The following is a 21,603-nucleotide window of genomic DNA, read 5'->3' as shown; positions in this document are numbered from 1 at the left end:
AAAGAAAATACCCATCTGTCAAAAGAAAAAAGATGTTGTTCCAACATGAACGACTTTTACCCCTGCTAGGAACACTTGTCAAAGGAATAGTAGGACCCACGTTGGGGCTCCTGGGAAGTGTTTTACCCATGCTTCCAGGAACATAAAAGGGCCCTCTGGAGTACAAAGATCTCAGACGTGGCCATTGAAATCCTAATGAAGGACGAAAACTGACTTTAGTGCCATACAAACGATTTATGAAATGCTATCGTTAGCAGGAACTACGGACCCCGCATTTGCCTCCCAATCCTTATTTGACCAAGATGTACCAGTTACAAACACGAATTGCAATCGCTGATGGATCGCAATTTGTTCGAAACAGAAAAATCGCAATGGTACGGTTAACTGTTGCAACGACTGCAATTCTTGCACCAGAAAGCATTAGACGATGCAGCTCTGCTAACTCTGAAAGATTTTACAACTCTGATGAAAAAATCCCATCACCACCACTACCACCAGCGGTCAAGACAGAGTGTCACGATTGCCAGAGGAAGAAGAGGTACGAGAAGTCTTTCAAACACCGTCAGCAGCTCCCATTCCTAGTACGATTGCAGTGTCCTTGTTGACCCCTTCCCCCCCCCCAACGAGAAGAACTGAAAGATTGGGTTAAAAAGATATCAACTTCTCCTTCGACAGAAGTGAAAAAGAAAGAAGGGAAACTAGAAGTGAAAAAAGAAAAGAAGACTAAAGTCATTCCATTACCACCCCACCATCACCACTACCTTTGACTTCTACTCCCTTAGCATATCAGACACGTAAAGCCGTTTCCAAACCACCATGTCACCTCATCCAAAGTAGCATCAGCGAAGAGTGGCTGACTTATTAAAAAAGGTGTTAGCCAGCATTTACTACGATCCAGCCCATCCTTTAGGTCATGGAGGAGTACAGAAATTGCATAAGGCTGCCAAGATCCGTCTGAAAAGTCTCCGTTTACCTCAAGTGCAACGATGGTAATAAAAACAAGCCCATTCGACGAAATGTTTCCAAAAGTCGCACCCGAGTGGAGGGCATTGATATATATATATATATATATATATATATATATATATATATATATATATATATATATATATATATATATATATATATAGCATTGGTATGCCTCAGTTTGTGTACATACATGGTTTGCAATTCGTAGATATTACAATATTTAGTCTGTGCCATGTAAAAAGAAATTTTCAATATGGCACTTATGAATATATTGGCATAATTTAAAAAAAATGTGGTAAAATACAAAGTAGCTGATATCCCTCTTTTTTAAAGAGCAACTATCCAAATAAAGGTTTTTATGGTGTGAATGTGACAAACTCGGCAAAATGTATTGCACTTCAGGTAATAGATAGCATAATCATGAAGTGGCGCTTCTTCAGTTATCATCTTAAAACAGAATTATATCTATGTACTACAACTATTACTAATTATAAAAATCGGTTCCGTACATGTGTATAAAATAAAATTGGTATCTTTCACAGATTTAGTACTCAGCTTCTTTATTACATAAATCCATCATAAGAGATGTGATGCTGCACATTCTGAATCACAAACACATACATATACACACACAGACACACACTGCATACTATATAGGCATATAATCAGCATATATACAACACCATATATACTCGCTTATAAGACAAGTCCACCTCCAAACTGCACAGATCCTGATCTAACGTTGCATAATGCACTAGCAGATATGGGTCTGTGCAGTTTGATAGGAGTAATGAGTCAAACAACTGCAGTTAAATTAAGTGACAGCAGATCAGGATCTTTGTTGTTTGCAGTTTGACTTGATTTGTAACGGAGTATTACGGTACAAGTAGCTTCTGAACAGTTACTATCAGCAACACAACCTGTATAATTCAGCAGATAGTCAGTGTCAAAATGATACCACTAAATATGGTGTTGAGTGGGTAGGCACTACTATCAGTTAGTCTGTTGACTATGAAGGAAAAGAAATTATCAATTGACAGTATTTTGTCTTTTCAGGTTTGCTTGCTTTTATCAAACACACATTAATTTGCTTTAAAGTGGGTATACATAGAACAGTATGCAGATAAATATCATAGTTTGGATTAATATTTATTTCAGAAACTTTGTGAAATGCAAATACAAACATAGGACTCAGTATAACCAAGAACTTCTTTGAGCACTACCTCTACAACAGTAACAATACATATAACATCCTAATTCTGGATGATGGTACAAGTGGCTACAAAGAAAAGGTACAGGCCTTGTGTGGCTACAGAGAAAAAGTACAGGCCTAGTCAGGCTACAAAGAAAAAGTACAGGTCTGGTGTGGCTACAAAGAAAAAGTACAGGCCTTGTGTGGCTACAAAGAAAAAGTACAAATTAGAATATATGAAAACGTAGCTTTGATAACAGCATCTTGTTGAATTTAAGAATATTAAGTACACATAATACAGCAAGGGAAAGAAGTAAATGCAGTAGAGCACTGACTGTCTGAATTTCTTTATCAGTTCGTCTGAACCAAGACTCCAACATTTATAATGTACTTATTTAATTAACTGGACTCTCTGTTTGGTGTGTGTGTGTGTGATTTGGATTTTTAATGTAGATTTAACAATTTTTCAGTCATATCGCTATGATGTCTGCAGTGTGGCAGTTTATAGTGATGCCTAGCACTGGGGCATCATGTCACAGACATGTAGCATGATGTCCCATCTAGTCACATTATCCTACCACCAGGCTGACCAGTCCTAACAACTAACCTCTTAATGCTGAGCACCAAGCGAGGTAGCTGTTAGTACATTTTGTGAGTCTTTGGTATGAATCGGCAAAGGGTTTGCACCCACAATCTCTGGCATCTGAGGCGGATGCTCGAACCACTAGGCCACCAGATTGGTCACCTCCCTGTTGGTAAAAAGGTGTGTTGATAACCAAAACTAAATGATCCATGTACAAAAACAGCCATGATCTTCCTGGAAACTTAGGCTCATACAAAATTAAGAACAAAAGTTGCTGACATTGCCACTGATGCCCCTGTCATAGGAAAAGTGACTGAAGTGGGCAAGATGAAAATGGAAATAAAAAAGCAGAAACAATATTTTCTGAAAAATGCTTTATTTATTACATGATGAAATTCATGTAATTGCAACAGATAATCAGTGGCCATGTTTCCAAATACTAATAAAAACAAGTATGTTTTGTGGGGTGGTAAGAAATAGATATTTTGTATGCATATTATGCATGATTTCATATTTACACAGGAATTGCTTTCATGGTTTAATTATTTAGTAATCTTCTGCCATATACATGTTGCTTTTTTCATAACCAAATCACCCAAAAAACAATGCAACATATTAAACTGAAATGGGATGCAAAATCATATTTATTTAAAATTGCTGAGAACATTTTCAAGATTGTGTATAATCTGAGCTTGAATGTAGGACATATTGCCTTTCATTACTATATGAATACAGCTAGAACAGAATCGGAGCTTGAATACAGGACACATTGTCTTTCATTACTATATGAATACAGCTAGAACAGAATCGGAGCTTGAATACAGGACACATTGTCTTTCATTACTATATGAATACAGCTAGAACAGAATCGGAGCTTGAATACAGGACACATTGCCTTTCATTACTATATGAATACAGCTAGAACAGAATCGGAGCTTGAATACAGGACACATTGCCTTTCATTACTATATGAATACAGCTAGAATAGAATCTGAGCTTGAATGTCAGACATATTGCCTTTCATTACTATATGAATACAGCTAGAACAGAATCTAAGCTTGAATGTAGGACATATTGCCTTTCATTACAATATGAATACAGCTAGAACAGAATCGGAGCTTGAATGTAGGACATATTGCCTTTCATTACTATATGAATATAGTTAGAACAGAATCTGAGCTTGAACACAGGACACATTGTCTTTCATTACTATATGAATACAGCTAGAACAGAATCTGAGCTTGAATGTAGAACATATTGCCTTTCATTACTATATGAATATAGTTAGAACAGAATCTGAGCTTGAACACAGGACACATTGTCTTTCATTACTATATGAATACAGTAGAATACAATCAGAGCTTGAATGTAGGATGTATTACCTTTCATTACTAAATGAATACAGCTAGAACAGAATCTGAGCTTGAATGTCGGACATATTGCCTTTCATTACTATATGAATATAGTTAGAACAGAATCTGAGCTTGAACACAGGACACATTGTCTTTCATTACTATATGAATACAGCTAGAACAGAATCTGAGCTTGAATGTAGAACATATTGCCTTTCATTACTATATGATAACAGCTAGAATAGAATCTGAGCTTGAACGTCAGACATATTGCCTTTCATTACTATATGAATACAGCTAGAACAGAATCTAAGCTTGAATGTAGGACATATTGCCTTTCATTACTATATGAATACAGTAGAATACAATCGGAGCTTGAATGTCGGACATATTGCCTTTCATTACTATATGAATACAGCTAGAACAGAATCTGAGCTTGAATGTAGGACGTATTACCTTTCATTACTATATGAATACAGCTAGAATATAATCTGAGCTTGAATGTCAGACATATTGCCTTTCATTACTATATGAATACAGTAGAACAGAATCTGAGCTTGAATACAGGACATATTGCCTTTCATTACTATATGAATACAGTAGAACAGAATTGGAGCTTGAATGTAGGACATATTGCCTTTCATTACTATATGAATACAGTAGAACAGAATCTGAGCTTGAATACAGGACATATTGCCTTTCATTACTATATGAATACAGTAGAACAGAATTGGAGCTTGAATGTAGGACATATTGCCTTTCATTACTATATGAATACAGCTAGAACAGAATCTGAGCTTGAATGTAGGACGTATTACCTTTCATTACTATATGAATACAGCTAGAACAGAATCTGAGCTTGAATGTAGGACGTATTGCCTTTCATTACTATATGAATACAGCTAGAACAGAATCTGAGCTTGAATGTAGGACGTATTGCCTTTCATTACAATATGAATACAGCTAGAACAGAATCGGAGCTTGAATGTAGGACATATTGCCTTTCATTACTATATGAATATAGTTAGAACAGAATCTGAGCTTGAACACAGGACACATTGTCTTTCATTACTATATGAATACAGCTAGAACAGAATCTGAGCTTGAATGTAGAACATATTGCCTTTCATTACTATATGAATATAGTTAGAACAGAATCTGAGCTTGAACACAGGACACATTGTCTTTCATTACTATATGAATACAGTAGAATACAATCAGAGCTTGAATGTAGGATGTATTACCTTTCATTACTAAATGAATACAGCTAGAACAGAATCTGAGCTTGAATGTCGGACATATTGCCTTTCATTACTATATGAATATAGTTAGAACAGAATCTGAGCTTGAACACAGGACACATTGTCTTTCATTACTATATGAATACAGCTAGAACAGAATCTGAGCTTGAATGTAGAACATATTGCCTTTCATTACTATATGATAACAGCTAGAATAGAATCTGAGCTTGAACGTCAGACATATTGCCTTTCATTACTATATGAATACAGCTAGAACAGAATCTAAGCTTGAATGTAGGACATATTGCCTTTCATTACTATATGAATACAGTAGAATACAATCGGAGCTTGAATGTCGGACATATTGCCTTTCATTACTATATGAATACAGTAGAACAGAATCGGAGCTTGAATACAGGACACATTGTCTTTCATTACTATATGAATACAGCTAGAACAGAATCGGAGCTTGAATGTCGGACATATTGCCTTTCATTACTATATGAATACAGTAGAACAGAATCTGAGCTTGAATGTAGGACGTATTACCTTTCATTACTATATGAATACAGTAGAACAGAATCTGAGCTTGAATGTAGGACGTATTACCTTTCATTACTATATGAATACAGTAGAACAGAATCTGAGCTTGAATGTCAGACATATTGCCTTTCATTACTATATGAATACAGTAGAACAGAATCTGAGCTTGAATGTCAGACATATTGCCTTTCATTACTATATGAATACAGTAGAACAGAATCGGAGCTTGAATACAGGACACATTGTCTTTCATTACTATATGAATACAGCTAGAACAGAATCGGAGCTTGAATGTCGGACATATTGCCTTTCATTACTATATGAATACAGTAGAACAGAATCTGAGCTTGAATGTAGGACGTATTACCTTTCATTACTATATGAATACAGTAGAACAGAATCTGAGCTTGAATGTAGGACGTATTACCTTTCATTACTATATGAATACAGTAGAACAGAATCTGAGCTTGAATGTCAGACATATTGCCTTTCATTACTATATGAATACAGTAGAACAGAATCTGAGCTTGAATGTAGGACACATTGCCTTTCATTACTATATGAATACAGCTAGAACAGAATCGGAGCTTGAATACAGGACACATTGTCTTTCATTACTATATGAATACAGCTAGAACAGAATCGGAGCTTGAATGTCGGACATATTGCCTTTCATTACTATATGAATACAGTAGAACAGAATCTGAGCTTGAATGTAGGACGTATTACCTTTCATTACTATATGAATACAGCTAGAACAGAATCTGAGCTTGAATGTCGGACATATTGCCTTTCATTACTATATGAATATAGTTAGAACAGAATCTGAGCTTGAACACAGGACACATTGTCTTTCATTACTATATGAATACAGCTAGAACAGAATCTGAGCTTGAATGTAGAACATATTGCCTTTCATTACTATATGATAACAGCTAGAATAGAATCTGAGCTTGAACGTCAGACATATTGCCTTTCATTACTATATGAATACAGCTAGAACAGAATCTAAGCTTGAATGTAGGACATATTGCCTTTCATTACTATATGAATACAGTAGAATACAATCGGAGCTTGAATGTCGAACATATTGCCTTTCATTACTATATGAATACAGCTAGAACAGAATCTGTGCTTGAATACAGGACACATTGCCTTTCATTACTATATGAATACAGCTAGAACAGAATCTGAGCTTGAATGTAGGATGTATTACCTTTCATTACTAAATGAATACAGCTAGAACAGAATCTGAGCTTGAATGTCGGACATATTGCCTTTCATTACTATATGAATATAGTTAGAACAGAATCTGAGCTTGAACACAGGACACATTGTCTTTCATTACTATATGAATACAGCTAGAACAGAATCTGAGCTTGAATGTAGAACATATTGCCTTTCATTACTATATGATAACAGCTAGAATAGAATCTGAGCTTGAACGTCAGACATATTGCCTTTCATTACTATATGAATACAGCTAGAACAGAATCTAAGCTTGAATGTAGGACATATTGCCTTTCATTACTATATGAATACAGCTAGAACAGAATCTGAGCTTGAATGTCGGACATATTGCCTTTCATTACTATATGAATACAGCTAGAACAGAATCTGTGCTTGAATACAGGACACATTGCCTTTCATTACTATATGAATACAGTAGAACAGAATCTGAGCTTGAATGTAGGACACATTGCCTTTCATTACTATATGAATACAGTAGAATACAATCGGAGCTTGAATGTCGGACATATTGCTTTTCATTACTATATGAATACAGCTAGAACAGAATCTGTGCTTGAATACAGGACACATTGCCTTTCATTACTATATGAATACAGTAGAACAGAATCTGAGCTTGAATGTAGGACACATTGCCTTTCATTACTATATGAATACAGTAGAATACAATCGGAGCTTGAATGTCGGACATATTGCCTTTCATTACTATATGAATATAGTTAGAACAGAATCTGAGCTTGAATGTAGGACATATTGCTTTTCATTACTATATGAATACAGCTAGAACAGAATCTGTGCTTGAACACAGGACACATTGCCTTTCATTACTATATGAATACAGTAGAACAGAATCTGTGCTTGAATACAGGACACATTGCCTTTCATTACTATATGAATACAGTAGAACAGAATCTGAGCTTGAATGTAGGACACATTGCCTTTCATTACTAAATGAATACAGTAGAACAGAATCTGTGCTTGAATGTAGGACATATTGCCTTTCATTACTATGTATATGAATACAGCTAGAATATAATCTGAGCTTGAATGTAGGACATATTGGCTTTCATTACTATATGAATACAACAGAATGCCCAGGTAAAATAAGAGATGTCATGTGTGGATCTCATTCAAATTTCTTGAGGCAAAGAAAACACAGAGGTATGGTGTACCAGTTACCTATAAAGACAAAATTCAATGAGGTAATGTCCTGTGTAAATCAGTGATGTAAATTTAAATTAATCCACCTTTTATGAATTTTAAATGGACATGGTCTGGTGGCATAACATTTAAGGAGAAAAATAAATAGCAACAGAGTTTTATAATACAAATGTTCATGATAGCAAACAGCATTTATCACAATTATCCAATAAATAATTTCAAATAATTATTTTTTTCTAAAACATGAAATAAATAGTTTTTAATAAATGTAAGTAAAACATTCTGTCCTTTAACCACTGCTTTGGTTTCTCAGAATCATTATTTGGTGCTAAAAGACAGACATGGTTTGATTTTACAATAGAAAAACAAGGAACACTGCAATACATTATCTACATACAAAAAATGGCACTGTTCTAACAACATCTACTTCAGTCATCATAAAAGTGGATGATTTCTACTGCATAGTAAAGACTGGATGTATAAATATCATCCATAGAACACTGTTTTATTATACATTATATATACTTAAAATAAAACAGATACAATTACAGAATTCATACATTCTCATCAATTTTCACATCCAACAGTCTCTGTTTGACATATAAAAGATGTAAACTGACTTCTCATTTTATTGATCCTTATGTTTACAACCATGCTATTTTTCTCTCTATCTCTCTTTCGAATTCACATATTTCCTTCTGTTTCACTGCCATTGTAATCTCTCAAACATTAAATTTTGTACCACACTGAATAATAAGTCAATAAATGTACTAAAAATTAATTTCATGCATAGATGGGGTCACATTTTTGGCATGACATCCTAAAGTCATATGACTTATTATTTTTACGTTTTTATGCAACTAGTCACCCACTAGACAGATCTGACTAGCACAGTGCACCGTGACTTTTAAAATGGCAAAGAGAAATCAGCTTTGCGCAGACCTAAAAGGGAAGGAGGGGTCAACTTACAAACTGTCAGTGTATACATGTCTTCATATTTGTTATATACTTTTTGTACAAAAGAAAAATACCTATCATACAACTGTCATTATCAGGATTGTAAAAAATACGATATGTAAGACCCTAAAATGTTCCAACCTTAAAAATGCTCCCAGATTCTAAATACTGATAATGTCTGAAACCATGATGAGATCTCAGAAAACATGTCAGTATGTTAAGCATTTTGAAAGGTTGCCCTTTGTAACATGTCAGATGTTCAACATTTTTAATAGGTTGCCCTTGGTAGTATGTCAGATATTTAGCATTTTGAATAGTTGTCCTTCAAAACATGTCATTATGTTCAGCATTTTGAATAGGTTGTCCTCCAGAACATGTATGTGTTTAGCATTTTGAATAGGTTTTCCTTCAAAACATGTCATTATGTTCAGCAATTTGAATAGGTTGTCCTTCAGAACATGTATGTGTTTAGCATTTTGAATAGGTTGTCCTTCAAATCATGTCAGTATGTTCAACATTTTGAATAGGTTGTCTTTCAAATCATGTCATTATGTTCAACATTTTGAATAGTTTGCCCTTTAAAATAAATTGAGCAGAACCTGAACTTTAATCTAAGTGTGTCAGATCTCTTAATGTTGGAGATCTCATCTGTATTCATAATTGGATAGTCACCTAAAATATTATTTTGCCTTTATCTTCATTTTTAATGCCTTGTGGGCTAAATTCAATTATATCCTGGAGTGTGCTGCTGTGCCATGAAACCCAATACAGACATTTATTTCATAAAGACTCTTCACTATATCTCTATACTTCAAGTCCAACATTTAGAGTGTGCATGCACAATCAACATATCCATGCTAAATCAAATTTCATGTATTCTGCAATAAATACATGCAAACTAAAGCATAGGCTTATTGTTACACATACAGTCTGTCAAAAATAAACACTGGAAAACAACAAAAATTGTTTACTAAACTAATTCCTTTCCATTATGAATTAATTCAGTGACAACAAGCGATTGGTATGATTATGCTGTGGATGTGAAAAACATTGACATGCATTTTGGTAAAATTTTCAAAATTCTGGATTTGTTATCAAGACTGCAACCTTTTGTGAAGTGCTATATATGGCTGTTATTCCTGCAATCTGTCAGCACATAATGATGTCAACCTGTTTCATACTCTTCTGAGGCCAAGTTAACTTAAAGACCGTCTCAGCACAATGATGTCAACCAAATTCATACTCTTCTGAGGTCAAGTTAACTCAAAGACTGTCTCAGCACAATGATGTCAACCTGTTTCATACTCTTCTGAGGCCAAGTTAACTTAAAGACCGTCTCAGCACAATGATGTCAACCAAATTCATACTCTTCTGAGGTCAAGTTAACTCAAAGACTGTCTCAGCACAATGATGTCAACCAGTTTCATACTCTTCTGAGGTCAAGTTAACTTAAAGACTCTCTCAGCACAATGATGTCAACCAGTTTCATACTCTTCTGAGGTCAAGTTAACTTAAAGACCGTCTCAGCACAATGATGTCAACCAAATTCATACTCTTCTGAGGTCAAGTTAACTTAAAGACCATCTCAGCACAATGATGTCAACCAGTTTCATACTCTTCTGAGGTCAAGTTAACTTAAAGACCGTCTCAGCACAATGATGTCAACCAAATTCATACCCTTCTGAGGTCAAGTTAACTTAAAGACCGTCTCAGCACAGTGATGTCAACCTGTTTCATACTCTTCTGAGGTCAAGTTAACTTAAAGACCGTCTCAGCACAATGATGTCAACCAAATTCATACTCTTCTGAGGTCAAGTTAACTTAAAGACCGTCTCAGCACAATGATGTCAACCAGTTTCATACTCTTCTGAGGTCAAGTTAACTTAAAGACTGTCTCAGCACAATGATGTCAACCTGTTTCATACTCTTCTGAGGTCAAGTTAACTCAAAGACTGTCTCAGCACAGTGATGTCAACCAGTTTCATACTCTTCTGAGGTCAAGTTAACTCAAAGACTGTCTCAGCACAGTGATGTCAACCAGTTTCATACTCTTCTGAGGTCAAGTTAACTTAAAGACTGTCTCAGCACAATGATGTCAACCAGTTTCAAACTCTTCTGAGGTCAAGTTAACTTAAAGACCGTCTCAGCACAATGATGTCAACCAAATTCATACTCTTCTGAGGTCAAGTTAACTTAAAGACTGTCTCAGCACAGTGATGTCAACCAGTTTCATACTCTTCTGAGGTCAAGTTAACTCAAAGACTGTCTCAGCACAGTGATGTCAACCTGTTTCATACTCTTCTGAGGTCAAGTTAACTTAAAGACCGTCTTGGCACAATGATGTCAACCAGTTTCATACTCTTCTGAGGTCAAGTTAACTTAAAGACCGTCTCAGCACAATGATGTCAACCAAATTCATACTCTTCTGAGGTCAAGTTAACTCAAAGACTGTCTCAGCACAATGATGTCAACCAGTTTCATACTCTTCTGAGGTCAAGATAATTAAATAATATAAGTATATGCTCATTTTTTTCTCTTCGTTAACTTTACATTGTCAGAATCATTCAGTATTTTATGATACTGTACACCTTCATATTGCATTCAAATGCATAAAGGAACTACTTTCTATTGTAAACAAACAATGGACGCAGACGCCAGCACTTTGATTTGTAAACAAACCATGTACACTCGCGTAGTATGTGCTTTACATTGTGGTTGTTTAAATTTGTTTCTGAATGAAGTAAAGCAGATGTTTTGTGGATTGTCACATACCAGCTGCTTTGGCACATTCCGCATTAACTTTTTGATACAATGTTTCAGATTTAGGCTAGCTATACAGTAGATGCAAGAAAGGGTCCTTATAAATAATATACACGAGACAAGACATAAACTGTCTTCTTTAGCTAGTGATAAGAATGGCAAAAAATATACTTAAAGTTTTACATCCTGAATTTTACATCTTAGTTCTACAAATCCAAATTACATGAGCCATGTCATACATTCTCAATCTTGATTACACATTTCAAAATTGTACTGTAATTTCTAATATAAGTGCAATTACATCCTCCTTACTGCACTCAAAATGAAATAAGCATTAAATTCCAAAGTGTCTTTTTGATAATTGCAACTGAAAGACTTCATATTTTTCCCACACTGTGATTTCAAACGTTCAATGACAGAAACAGAAACACATTTGCAGATGTCAACATGCTTCTCCCTTGCTTCTTCAATCCGATTTACTTCATGCGGAATTGTCACATATAAATCCAGTCCATAATCATGAAATTTCGTAGAATCAAACAAAATACCAAAATCTATTCATTGCAGATCAAATGGAAAAGTTGCTGCAATGCGCATTCATTCACAATATGACTCCAAATTTCAATTTTAACTAGACACACCATTTTCTTTCGAAAGTTATGTTGAGCACACAACTAAGTTCAAATTTATCTGGGCAGAGTTGTGAGTGAGTAATAATGTTGTTGTTGTGTAAAGATGAATCAGCACTTGTGTATTTAGTTTGGAATACAGCATACATTCAGTTATTTTGTTTCTTGTGTATTTTGTTAATATAATTAAGCATTAGGTAGAACAAAAAAAATGAGCATATAATAAGAAGGTTAATGAATTTGTAAGGGAAAATATGAACTCATTTTGTCAGATGGATATACTGCACTCCCAAGGTTGTGCAGTATTTACATCTGAAAAACTGTTCATATTTTCCATACAAATGCAGTAACCTATAAATATGAATCCAGACCATGGAAGATACTGGTATAAAAAAAGAGTAACAAATAACTCAAGATTCAAGAAGCTTTATTTAACATATGTAGTCTGGGTAATAAAAAAAATGCACATCAGTTCTGGACAAGCTATTATACTGACGTAATGTGCTATCATACGAGCATTTTGGCTCCCAAAGTTTTGAAATATGTCAAAGCTGCATAACATAACATTTAGTAGAGTCAAATCATTATTCATTATGTTCTATTATAGTGGAGTCAAATCATTAATCATTATGTTCTATTATAGTGGAGTCAAATCATTATAAAAAATCATTTTTTATTATGTTCTATTATAGTGGAGTCAAATCATTATTCATTTTGTTCTATTACAGTGGAGTCAAAACATTATGAAAAATCATTGTTCATTATGTTTTAATATAGTGGAATCAAAATATTTTGAAAAATCATTGTTCATTATGTTCTAATATAGTGGAGTCAAACATTATGAAAAATCATTGTTCATAACATAGTGGAGTCATAACATAATGTTGTTGTTGTTGTTGTTGTTGTAGGGTTTAACGCCATTTTTCAGCACACGATAGGCTATACATGGCAGCCAGTATTAATGGTGAAGGAAGAACCTGGGAAAACCCAGGAAAGAACCACCGACCCACGAGAAGCTACTGGCAAGCTTTCTCACATACCCACACTGCACAACATAATGAAAATCAGTGTTCATGTTCCAGTATAGTGGAGTTAGAACACCATCATAAATAACCAGGACATTACCATAAATAACTGTTCATAATGTTCCAATATAGTGGAGTTAGAACACTGAAAAGTCATTGCTCATTGTTTTTTGATTCCACTGTATGTTAGACTATGCTGAGACACATGCCAAACTTACACTGGAAGCCATAAGGTTGGTGAAAAATGTTGCATTGTATATGCCTTAAAAAAGATTTCTTATCACAATTTGGCAATGAAATGGCAATTAAAAAGAAATATCACTATATTTTTAAAAAAATTGTCTGATTACGAATCCAGTCATTCATAGGCCATTACTGACTGCTAATTAAAATTGATTTCAAATTGTCCTAAGAAAATGTACATGTATAACAAGCTTTAACATCATTTTGTATAATCAACTTGCCTCAAGATCCCATTTAGTATCTTATATTTTAAGTTCTTTCCAGAAATTTAAATAAAATATTACCAGTCTTTGGCACAATATGTCAGTTCTGGGGGCAAACCCCTCCAATGAATAATGTAGAAATATACATTAGGCAAAAAACTGTAAAAGGTTAATGATGAAAAAACTGACTATTAACACTTCCATTTTTATAAAATAATGTATCAATTTCTATAAAAGGAAATATTTTTCTTGAAATTTTGAAAACATACTCAAACAGCACTGTTCATTGTATACTGGAAATTTCATAAAATTTGGGCAACAAGAAAACCATCAGTGGCTGTATGATCAGATCACAAACCATCAAACTTAAGTCATAGTGATATAGTTTTCAGTCAACTGTAGTGCTTCTCGTAAAATATTTATAACCAGTCATACAAGCAAGTGTCTGAGAAAATGACTTAAATGCAAACCCTAACCTCTGTGTCAGCACCTGATGGACAGAAGGACTTTGCAATCTGGCCAAATATTTACCAATTTATATCAATATGAATGTCTAAATTATTGTACACTACTTTGGTGCCCAAGTCCCTGTTGCCATAGTTCTGACAAACAAATGATATGGGGATTATTACACAATGATTCATGCAAAATTTTCAATATGACTGGTCAGCATGCTATTGGGATGACTAGTATGCAGCTACTGGTTAACAGAGGTTAAGTGTCTGACAGCAGTCTAAGTGGAAATAAGACAAATATGAGGTACTAATGGTCAGACACATAGAGTATGATGATCCTGGCCCATCACAAGATGACAGTACTGATGATGATGTTAATAATCCAAAAAGTCACTGGAAAGACAAAATAGCATTCTTAATACAGTATAACCCAGTTATCAATAGAAAGACGAAAAAGGGCATTCTCAATACAGTATAACCCTGTAGTCAACATAATGACAATAAGAATTAAAAGCCTTAGGAGCAAGAACTACTGTATGTGGTCTAAAAATGTATATAAATATATGGCAGTGAAGTATGTCTAATGTTGAAGAGCTAAATATGTGTACATATATTTATGGGTGGGGGAAGAGTCTCTAATGTTTAAGAGCTACATATATGTACATACATTTATGGGTGGGGGAAGAGTCTGTAATGTTTAAGAGCTAAACATGTGTACATATACTTATGGATGGGGGAAGAATCTCTAATGTTGAAGAGCTACACATATGTACATACATTTATGGGGGGAAGAGTGTAATGTGTAAGAGCTAACTGATGTACATACATTAATACATAAAACAGACTTATATTAGAGGACCTGATATTGGAGGTTTTCATGTTACAAATTCAGTTTATGTCAAACACATGTTTGCAACAGTAAAACACCTTTAGTGTTATAAAATCCTAACACATTTGACTGTTATTTTGATTTTTGACCAATCAGTTTTCCTTTTATCTTTATAATGACACTTTTAATTCACCATTATCTATGTCAGATCAGTTTAAATGGTTCTTTAAAAGGTAAAATAAAATTAATTAAATGACAAACAAGTCATGACAGACAATAAATTAAATATGGCACACAGTGAAAGCAGGGACATACCATAAGCACACATGGCCTGAGCTGACTGAGCTTGTTAATTAAATATAATTAGTAAAGCAATCAGACTTGTTACTGACTTCAAAACCATTGGACAACTATCATAAAATTTAAACAAAGTCCAGCAATAACATTTAATAATCTTTTAATTTCCAGTTTTTAAATTCTACAAAATTAATATTCTACCCATACGATCTTGCATGTTTAATGATCAAGGTAAAATAACAATATTATGCACGATTAATTAATTTGGTAAATCTCATTCCTGTATTTCAAATTAGTCTTCCCATTACTGCTAGCATGTTAAGCCATTAAACTTTGTGCTGCTTTAAAAGACAGATTATGGATACTCTGGAAAGCTTTCAATTAGAAAACTAAAACTGGACTAGAAAGTTTCACACAAGTTTTTGCTGTGCAGTATAAAATGCTTCACTGAGAGAAGGACTCTTTTATTAACAAATTTAACTCCGTTACTTGTCATTTGAAATTGATGAAATGAGAATGCACAATATGATTAACATTTCTGAACATTCTGTGTTGAACAGTAGTCTCTGGTCAATACATTATGCACTTCCTAATATATAGTGCAGGAAACTTCATTATGACCTATAAAGCAATGCATGAATGAATATACCATATAAAAATTTACAGAACTGTGCATATACAGACCTTTAAATAGGTAATGTTGCCAGTCAAATTAAAGTAAATGGAATATAGAATGAACACAAAGGATCAATACAATATGCAGGAAACACAAAATGCAAATGCAAAATGTAGAACACAACACAATGAATGATAAAGGAAAACTAAAAATATGTGAATGCATTTAACAAACAGGTCGGATTTCACACTGTCGCTAAATTTTCATGATCAAAAGCCCAGCATGATAATATGGGATCAGATTCTTTGTTCTTTACACTGATATCAGAGATGTGAGTTTACAAATTGCAAGAAACTAACAGCAGGCTTAGGGTCTGGGGCTGCCTAACTTCTTGTTCATGGACAAAGGGATATGCTCTTTTAAAGGGGTTCAAGGGGGCAAGGACTCTGGAAAAATGTAGTTTTGAAGGGGTTATAACTAATTTAAATTATATCCCTGTCATTTCTTTTCAAGGGTCTCAATTTTACTTATTTATTTTTTTTAAGTACATTTTTGAAGGAACTTAATTTTTGGTTTTGCCTGCTAGAGCCTGCATATTTGTAGGTATTTAATTTCATGGATTAACCTCTAAGATTATCACAATAAAGAATACACAAGAAAAAAACTATGCTAGCAATAAATGGCAGTCGTTCAATGGTTAAGTCAATACAAACAACTTTATGAACATAAATCAATCACCTGTCAAGATCAATCACTTGTACTGAATGTCAAAGGAAGCAAAAACTGCCAGCAGCACTACATCAATTGACTATTAAAATACAAGTGTATTATCTCTTCCTTAAAACACAGTTCATAAAGTTGCACCATTAATTACTTTTTTCCGACTATAGTATCAACACATTAAGAGTTGTAGAATTCAACCTTGATCAGTTTAGACAAGGTCATCAATCAACATGTGAACCAAACTCATTGCTAGCTGCCCCATGCTCAATGCAATCAACATGTGAACCAAACTCATTGCTAGCTGCCCCTTGCTCAATGCAATCAGCATGTGAACCAAACTCATTGCTAGCTGCCCCTTGCTCAATGCAATCAACATGTGAACCAAACTCATTGCTAGCTGCCCCTTGCTCAATGCAATCAACATGTGAACCAAACTCATTGCTAGCTGCCCCTTGCTCAATGCAATCAGCATGTGAACCAAACTCATTGCTAGCTGCCCCATGCTCAATGCAATCAACATGTGAACCAAACTCATTGCTAGCTGCCCCTTGCTCAATGCAATCAGCATGTGAACCAAACTCATTGCTAGCTGCCCCATGCTCAATGCAATCAACATGTGAACCAAACTCATTGCTAGCTGCCCCTTGCTCAATGCAATCAACATGTGAACCAAACTCATTGCTAGCTGCCCCTTGCTCAATGCAATCAACATGTGAACCAAACTCATTGCTAGCTGCCCCTTGCTCAATGCAATCAACATGTGAACCAAACTCATTGCTAGCTGCCCCTTGCTCAATGCAATCAACATGTGAACCAAACTCATTGCTAGCTGCCCCTTGCTCAATGCAATCAACATGTGAACCAAACTCATTGCTAGCTGCCCCTTGCTCAATGCAATCAACATGTGAACCAAACTCATTGCTAGCTGCCCCATGCTCAATGCAATCAGCATGTGAACCAAACTCATTGCTAGCTGCCCCATGCTCAATGCAATCAACATGTGAACCAAACTCATTGCTAGCTGCCCCTTGCTCAATGCAATCAACATGTGAACCAAACTCATTGCTAGCTGCCCCTTGCTCAATGCAATCAGCATGCAGTCTCAACATCTCATGTGTTCAGAGTCCTTCAAAGTGCAAAACTAACTACTGTACATATTCACTGGTAAGACAAGTCTGCATGCAAAATACACAGACGCAGATCTGCTGTCATATAATGAGCCTCATGTACGAATCAACTTCATCAACCAAGCCGATTTAAACTAAAAGAATTATAGTGGCTCACACAAAAATAAAATGTGTGAAAGATTGGACAGAATTATGTGGCTTTGAGAATGATGTACTTGCCATTTAATTCAGCAATTTTAGGGAATATTTATCTGACAAAACATTTGTGTGTACCAGCAGACTTCACTGATGTGATGTTGATGCACTGGTTTTGTGTGTATGGTTCGGATTTTTAATGCTATTTTAACAATTTTAGTCGTTTTGCTATGATGGTTGCAGTGAGGCAGTTTATAGCGATGCCTAGCACTGGGGCATCAAGCTGCAGACATGTAACATCATGTCACATTATCCTGACACCAGACTGACCAGTCCCAACACTAACCTATTAATGCTGAGTGTCAAGTGAGGCAGCTGCTAGTACCAATTTTACAAGTCTTTTGTATAACTCTGCTGGGGTGTGAAGCATCCATGGTGGGCACTCTAACCACTTAGGAGACTGGAATGGTCCTCAATTGTTTTGTCCAAAAATCAGTGAAGTGCGAGTTTCTGTACTCTGCAGTAATTAGTGTACATAAGTAGTGTTTCATTAGTAATTGTGCTTCAAGAAAATAGTTCTAGTATTTTAAAGTCAAGTTTGTCACTGGGATTAAGCATGCTTGGATAAAATGAGACATGCTATCACAAGGATTGATATTTTTCATAACAGTTCCACATGAATGAAGAATCAATTTGAACAAGTATTAATTCCAATTTTCATACACTAGCGTCATTTATTATTCTTTCTTTCATATTCAGTAATACTAATGTTTGAATACCTTATATTTATTCTCATTTCCCTCTATCCTTACTCTTATCACAACATATCAGTTTATGGCAGTGAGTGTAAATTAGTTACTGTATATATATTTGTGCACTGAAACAATATACAGTGAATTCTAATTATTTTTCTAATGAATACAACAAACACATGTAAAAGCTAATATTTTATTACAGGTTACAGAAATGACGGTGATTTAATTTTGTTGCTCTAAATGAATGAAACACATTAAGAAAACCTGGGCTGGGGGCAGCTGCTTCTTTACCATGTCGTTAATGTTTACATTGGTTCTTTAAATTTGTGGTTCTGGGCAACAACGCAACCTTCACAAAATGATACCTCATGAAAATTAGTGATTCCACAGTTTGTAACACTTGCCTGTCACTATTGTGTAGCTTTCTGCAACTGAAAAACCCCTCATCCTTGCCAGATATACCATGTGTGCATTCTGCAACCGAAAAACCTCTCATTCTTGCCGGATATACCATCCTTGTGTTCTAGAAAGTTCTTAGAAGATGTACATGAACTCAGTCATATGCCTCTGCATAATAGTCCCTTCATTCTTGAAGAGGCCAAACATGATCTCCCCTCAAAGAGGAATAGATAACTGCTATTGCAAGAAGAGAGGGGCAGTAAGGATCAGTCTATTTCCAACATAAGATGTTTGACTTTGTATCATAGACCTTAAAGGCAGATTGTCTCCAGGCCTTAATGACACAGTCAACAATCCTGCTCGTAAACCTTCTGGACAATGCAAAAATGGAAGTATTTCTTTGCAGAAGAATGACTGGAAAGCAGAAATATACATTCTGAAGGTTGATGGAAATTGCCCTATCTCTGGGCCCAATGGCATTCTGGACTGGTGCCACAGTTTCCATCCTGAAGGGTTCATCTTGCAGAAATTTTTTGGGGGAGGAAAATATCTCTGATGAGCTTCAGTTTCTCACCTTTTTGGGGTATTAGAAAGATCTGAGAGTTGATGACTGGAGAACACTACCACACCACAAAGGGGCTGTGTAATGACACTCTGTGATAGGGTGCTGCTCTACCTCTTCTGGAGGCTGAAAGCCTTAGCTCATGCTTAGGAAGGCATTGCCCCTCTGTAATCTGGGGGTGGGGGTGCACTCAATCAAGCTGTTGCATTTTTCCTAGACAACAGGTTCTTTACCATTCAAGTTCCTGCTTCTGCCTCTCTTATTCAGGGAAGCACACTTGATCCCATGTCAAGCTGAGAATCTGTTTACTGTCCAAGGGTAGTAACACTTCCTTGGTCTGGGAAGGTGCTATCCCTCCCTCTTGTGTTTGGGGAAACACTTGATCCCAGCATTAGAGGGTACTCTGAGATCCTCAGGATTCAGAAGGGGAGGAGAAAAATGTACTTCCTTTCTCCCTTTATAAGTTCATCTGTATTTCTTAAGGTCCCAGATACTGTTGGACCATAAATAACAATCTGGACATCCATGTTGCCCCCACTTATCCAAACTATGTGACATCAGAAATAAAAATGTCTCAAAAAAAAATGTTTTGAGTGCAAAAATAACAAGAGCTAGCCATATTGTTATCTTTGTTACTTATACATGAGAAAAAAAACTCAGTTGTGTACTACCGTATATACTTGCTTATAAGTTTACTTTTTTAACAGAAAATTTGATTCATGCAGAATAGAGACATTTTATAAGCATGACATAGAAGAAATAAATAATCTATGGGTTGCTAACTCAAGATATTTGCAGTACATAAAAATACTCTGAATTAAAATATTTTTACATTTCTATACCACTATTCCCATTCAGAAATGCGTATATGGTATGTACTGTGTTTATCCCTTTCGTGAAGGTATTCATAACACATTACTTGTATATAGTTACTTGGAAGCTAAAATATTAAGGGTAAATTAAATACTACCCACTGCAAAGTGAAGTGTCTGTCATTGTTGTTTACCGTATTTACTAGCATGTATATTGCTTACATTTTCACACAAATCCTAACAACCAGTATTTGTATTAATGTTTGTGTTTTGCTGTTTAAACACTGTTTAATGCAATAACAGTGTTGATTTAAGTTCTACTTTCCTTTTCTAAAAGTTAGATTTTTAATTCCCAAGTACATATACTCATTCAGTACCAAGTAGAGTTCTACATCTTCTAATGAAAGTTTGACCGTAATACCTTTAGTTTGAAAAGGACCCTCTTTGTTTAGGCATATCATCCCTTTGATGGAGACTCAATCACATTGTCAAGTAACAGAGAGGGGTTATTTGAACTCCTGTGATCTTCTAGTACAAATGAGACATGTTGTGCGGCAATCTCTAGATTATGATCAAAGTGTTACTTACAGAGCCCAAGATCAGTCTCTGCCTAAGCACCTGTATAGGACAGTGTAGCCAAGGAAATATTTATGATGACTAGACCACGTCGATTTACTAGTCCATAACGGAGGATTTAAGAACTTTATCAGCACAGGTAGGCTTTTGAGCAGACTATGAAGATGAATTCTCTGACTTTGTACGTGATGATATTAGAAAGTGACAGTTT

General features: G+C 35.1%; 1 protein-coding gene and 1 long non-coding RNA gene across 3 annotated transcripts in view; both read right to left on the bottom strand.

The window, feature by feature from the left end:
* Nucleotides 1–2,105: 2,105 nt before the first annotated feature.
* Nucleotides 2,106–11,214, bottom strand: LOC149806669 (uncharacterized). Its single transcript, XR_016420762.1, has 2 exons — nucleotides 6,610–11,214; nucleotides 2,106–3,456 (listed from the first exon to the last, which is right to left on the bottom strand). It is a non-coding gene; the product is annotated as an uncharacterized LOC149806669 (long non-coding RNA).
* Nucleotides 11,215–13,045: 1,831 nt separating this feature from the next.
* LOC149806668 (protein Hook homolog 3-like) overlaps nucleotides 13,046–21,603 on the bottom strand; it is a 126,203-nt gene continuing 117,645 nt past the window's right edge. For both annotated transcript variants that reach the window (XM_089956311.1, XM_089956331.1), the window contains one exon: nucleotides 13,046–14,954. In XM_089956311.1, the coding sequence (XP_089812437.1) occupies nucleotides 14,936–14,954 (19 nt within the window). In that variant the 3' untranslated portion in view covers nucleotides 13,046–14,935. The remainder of the gene's footprint in view (nucleotides 14,955–21,603) is intronic.

The sequence above is a fragment of the Sinohyriopsis cumingii genome, chromosome 1, assembly GCF_028554795.1.
Source record: "Sinohyriopsis cumingii isolate HCF-2022 chromosome 1, ASM2855479v2, whole genome shotgun sequence".
In the NCBI taxonomy this organism is placed as follows: Eukaryota; Metazoa; Mollusca; class Bivalvia; order Unionida; family Unionidae; genus Sinohyriopsis; species Sinohyriopsis cumingii.
Note: the sequence above shows the minus strand (reverse complement) of the source record. Positions and strands in the feature narration are given on the sequence as shown.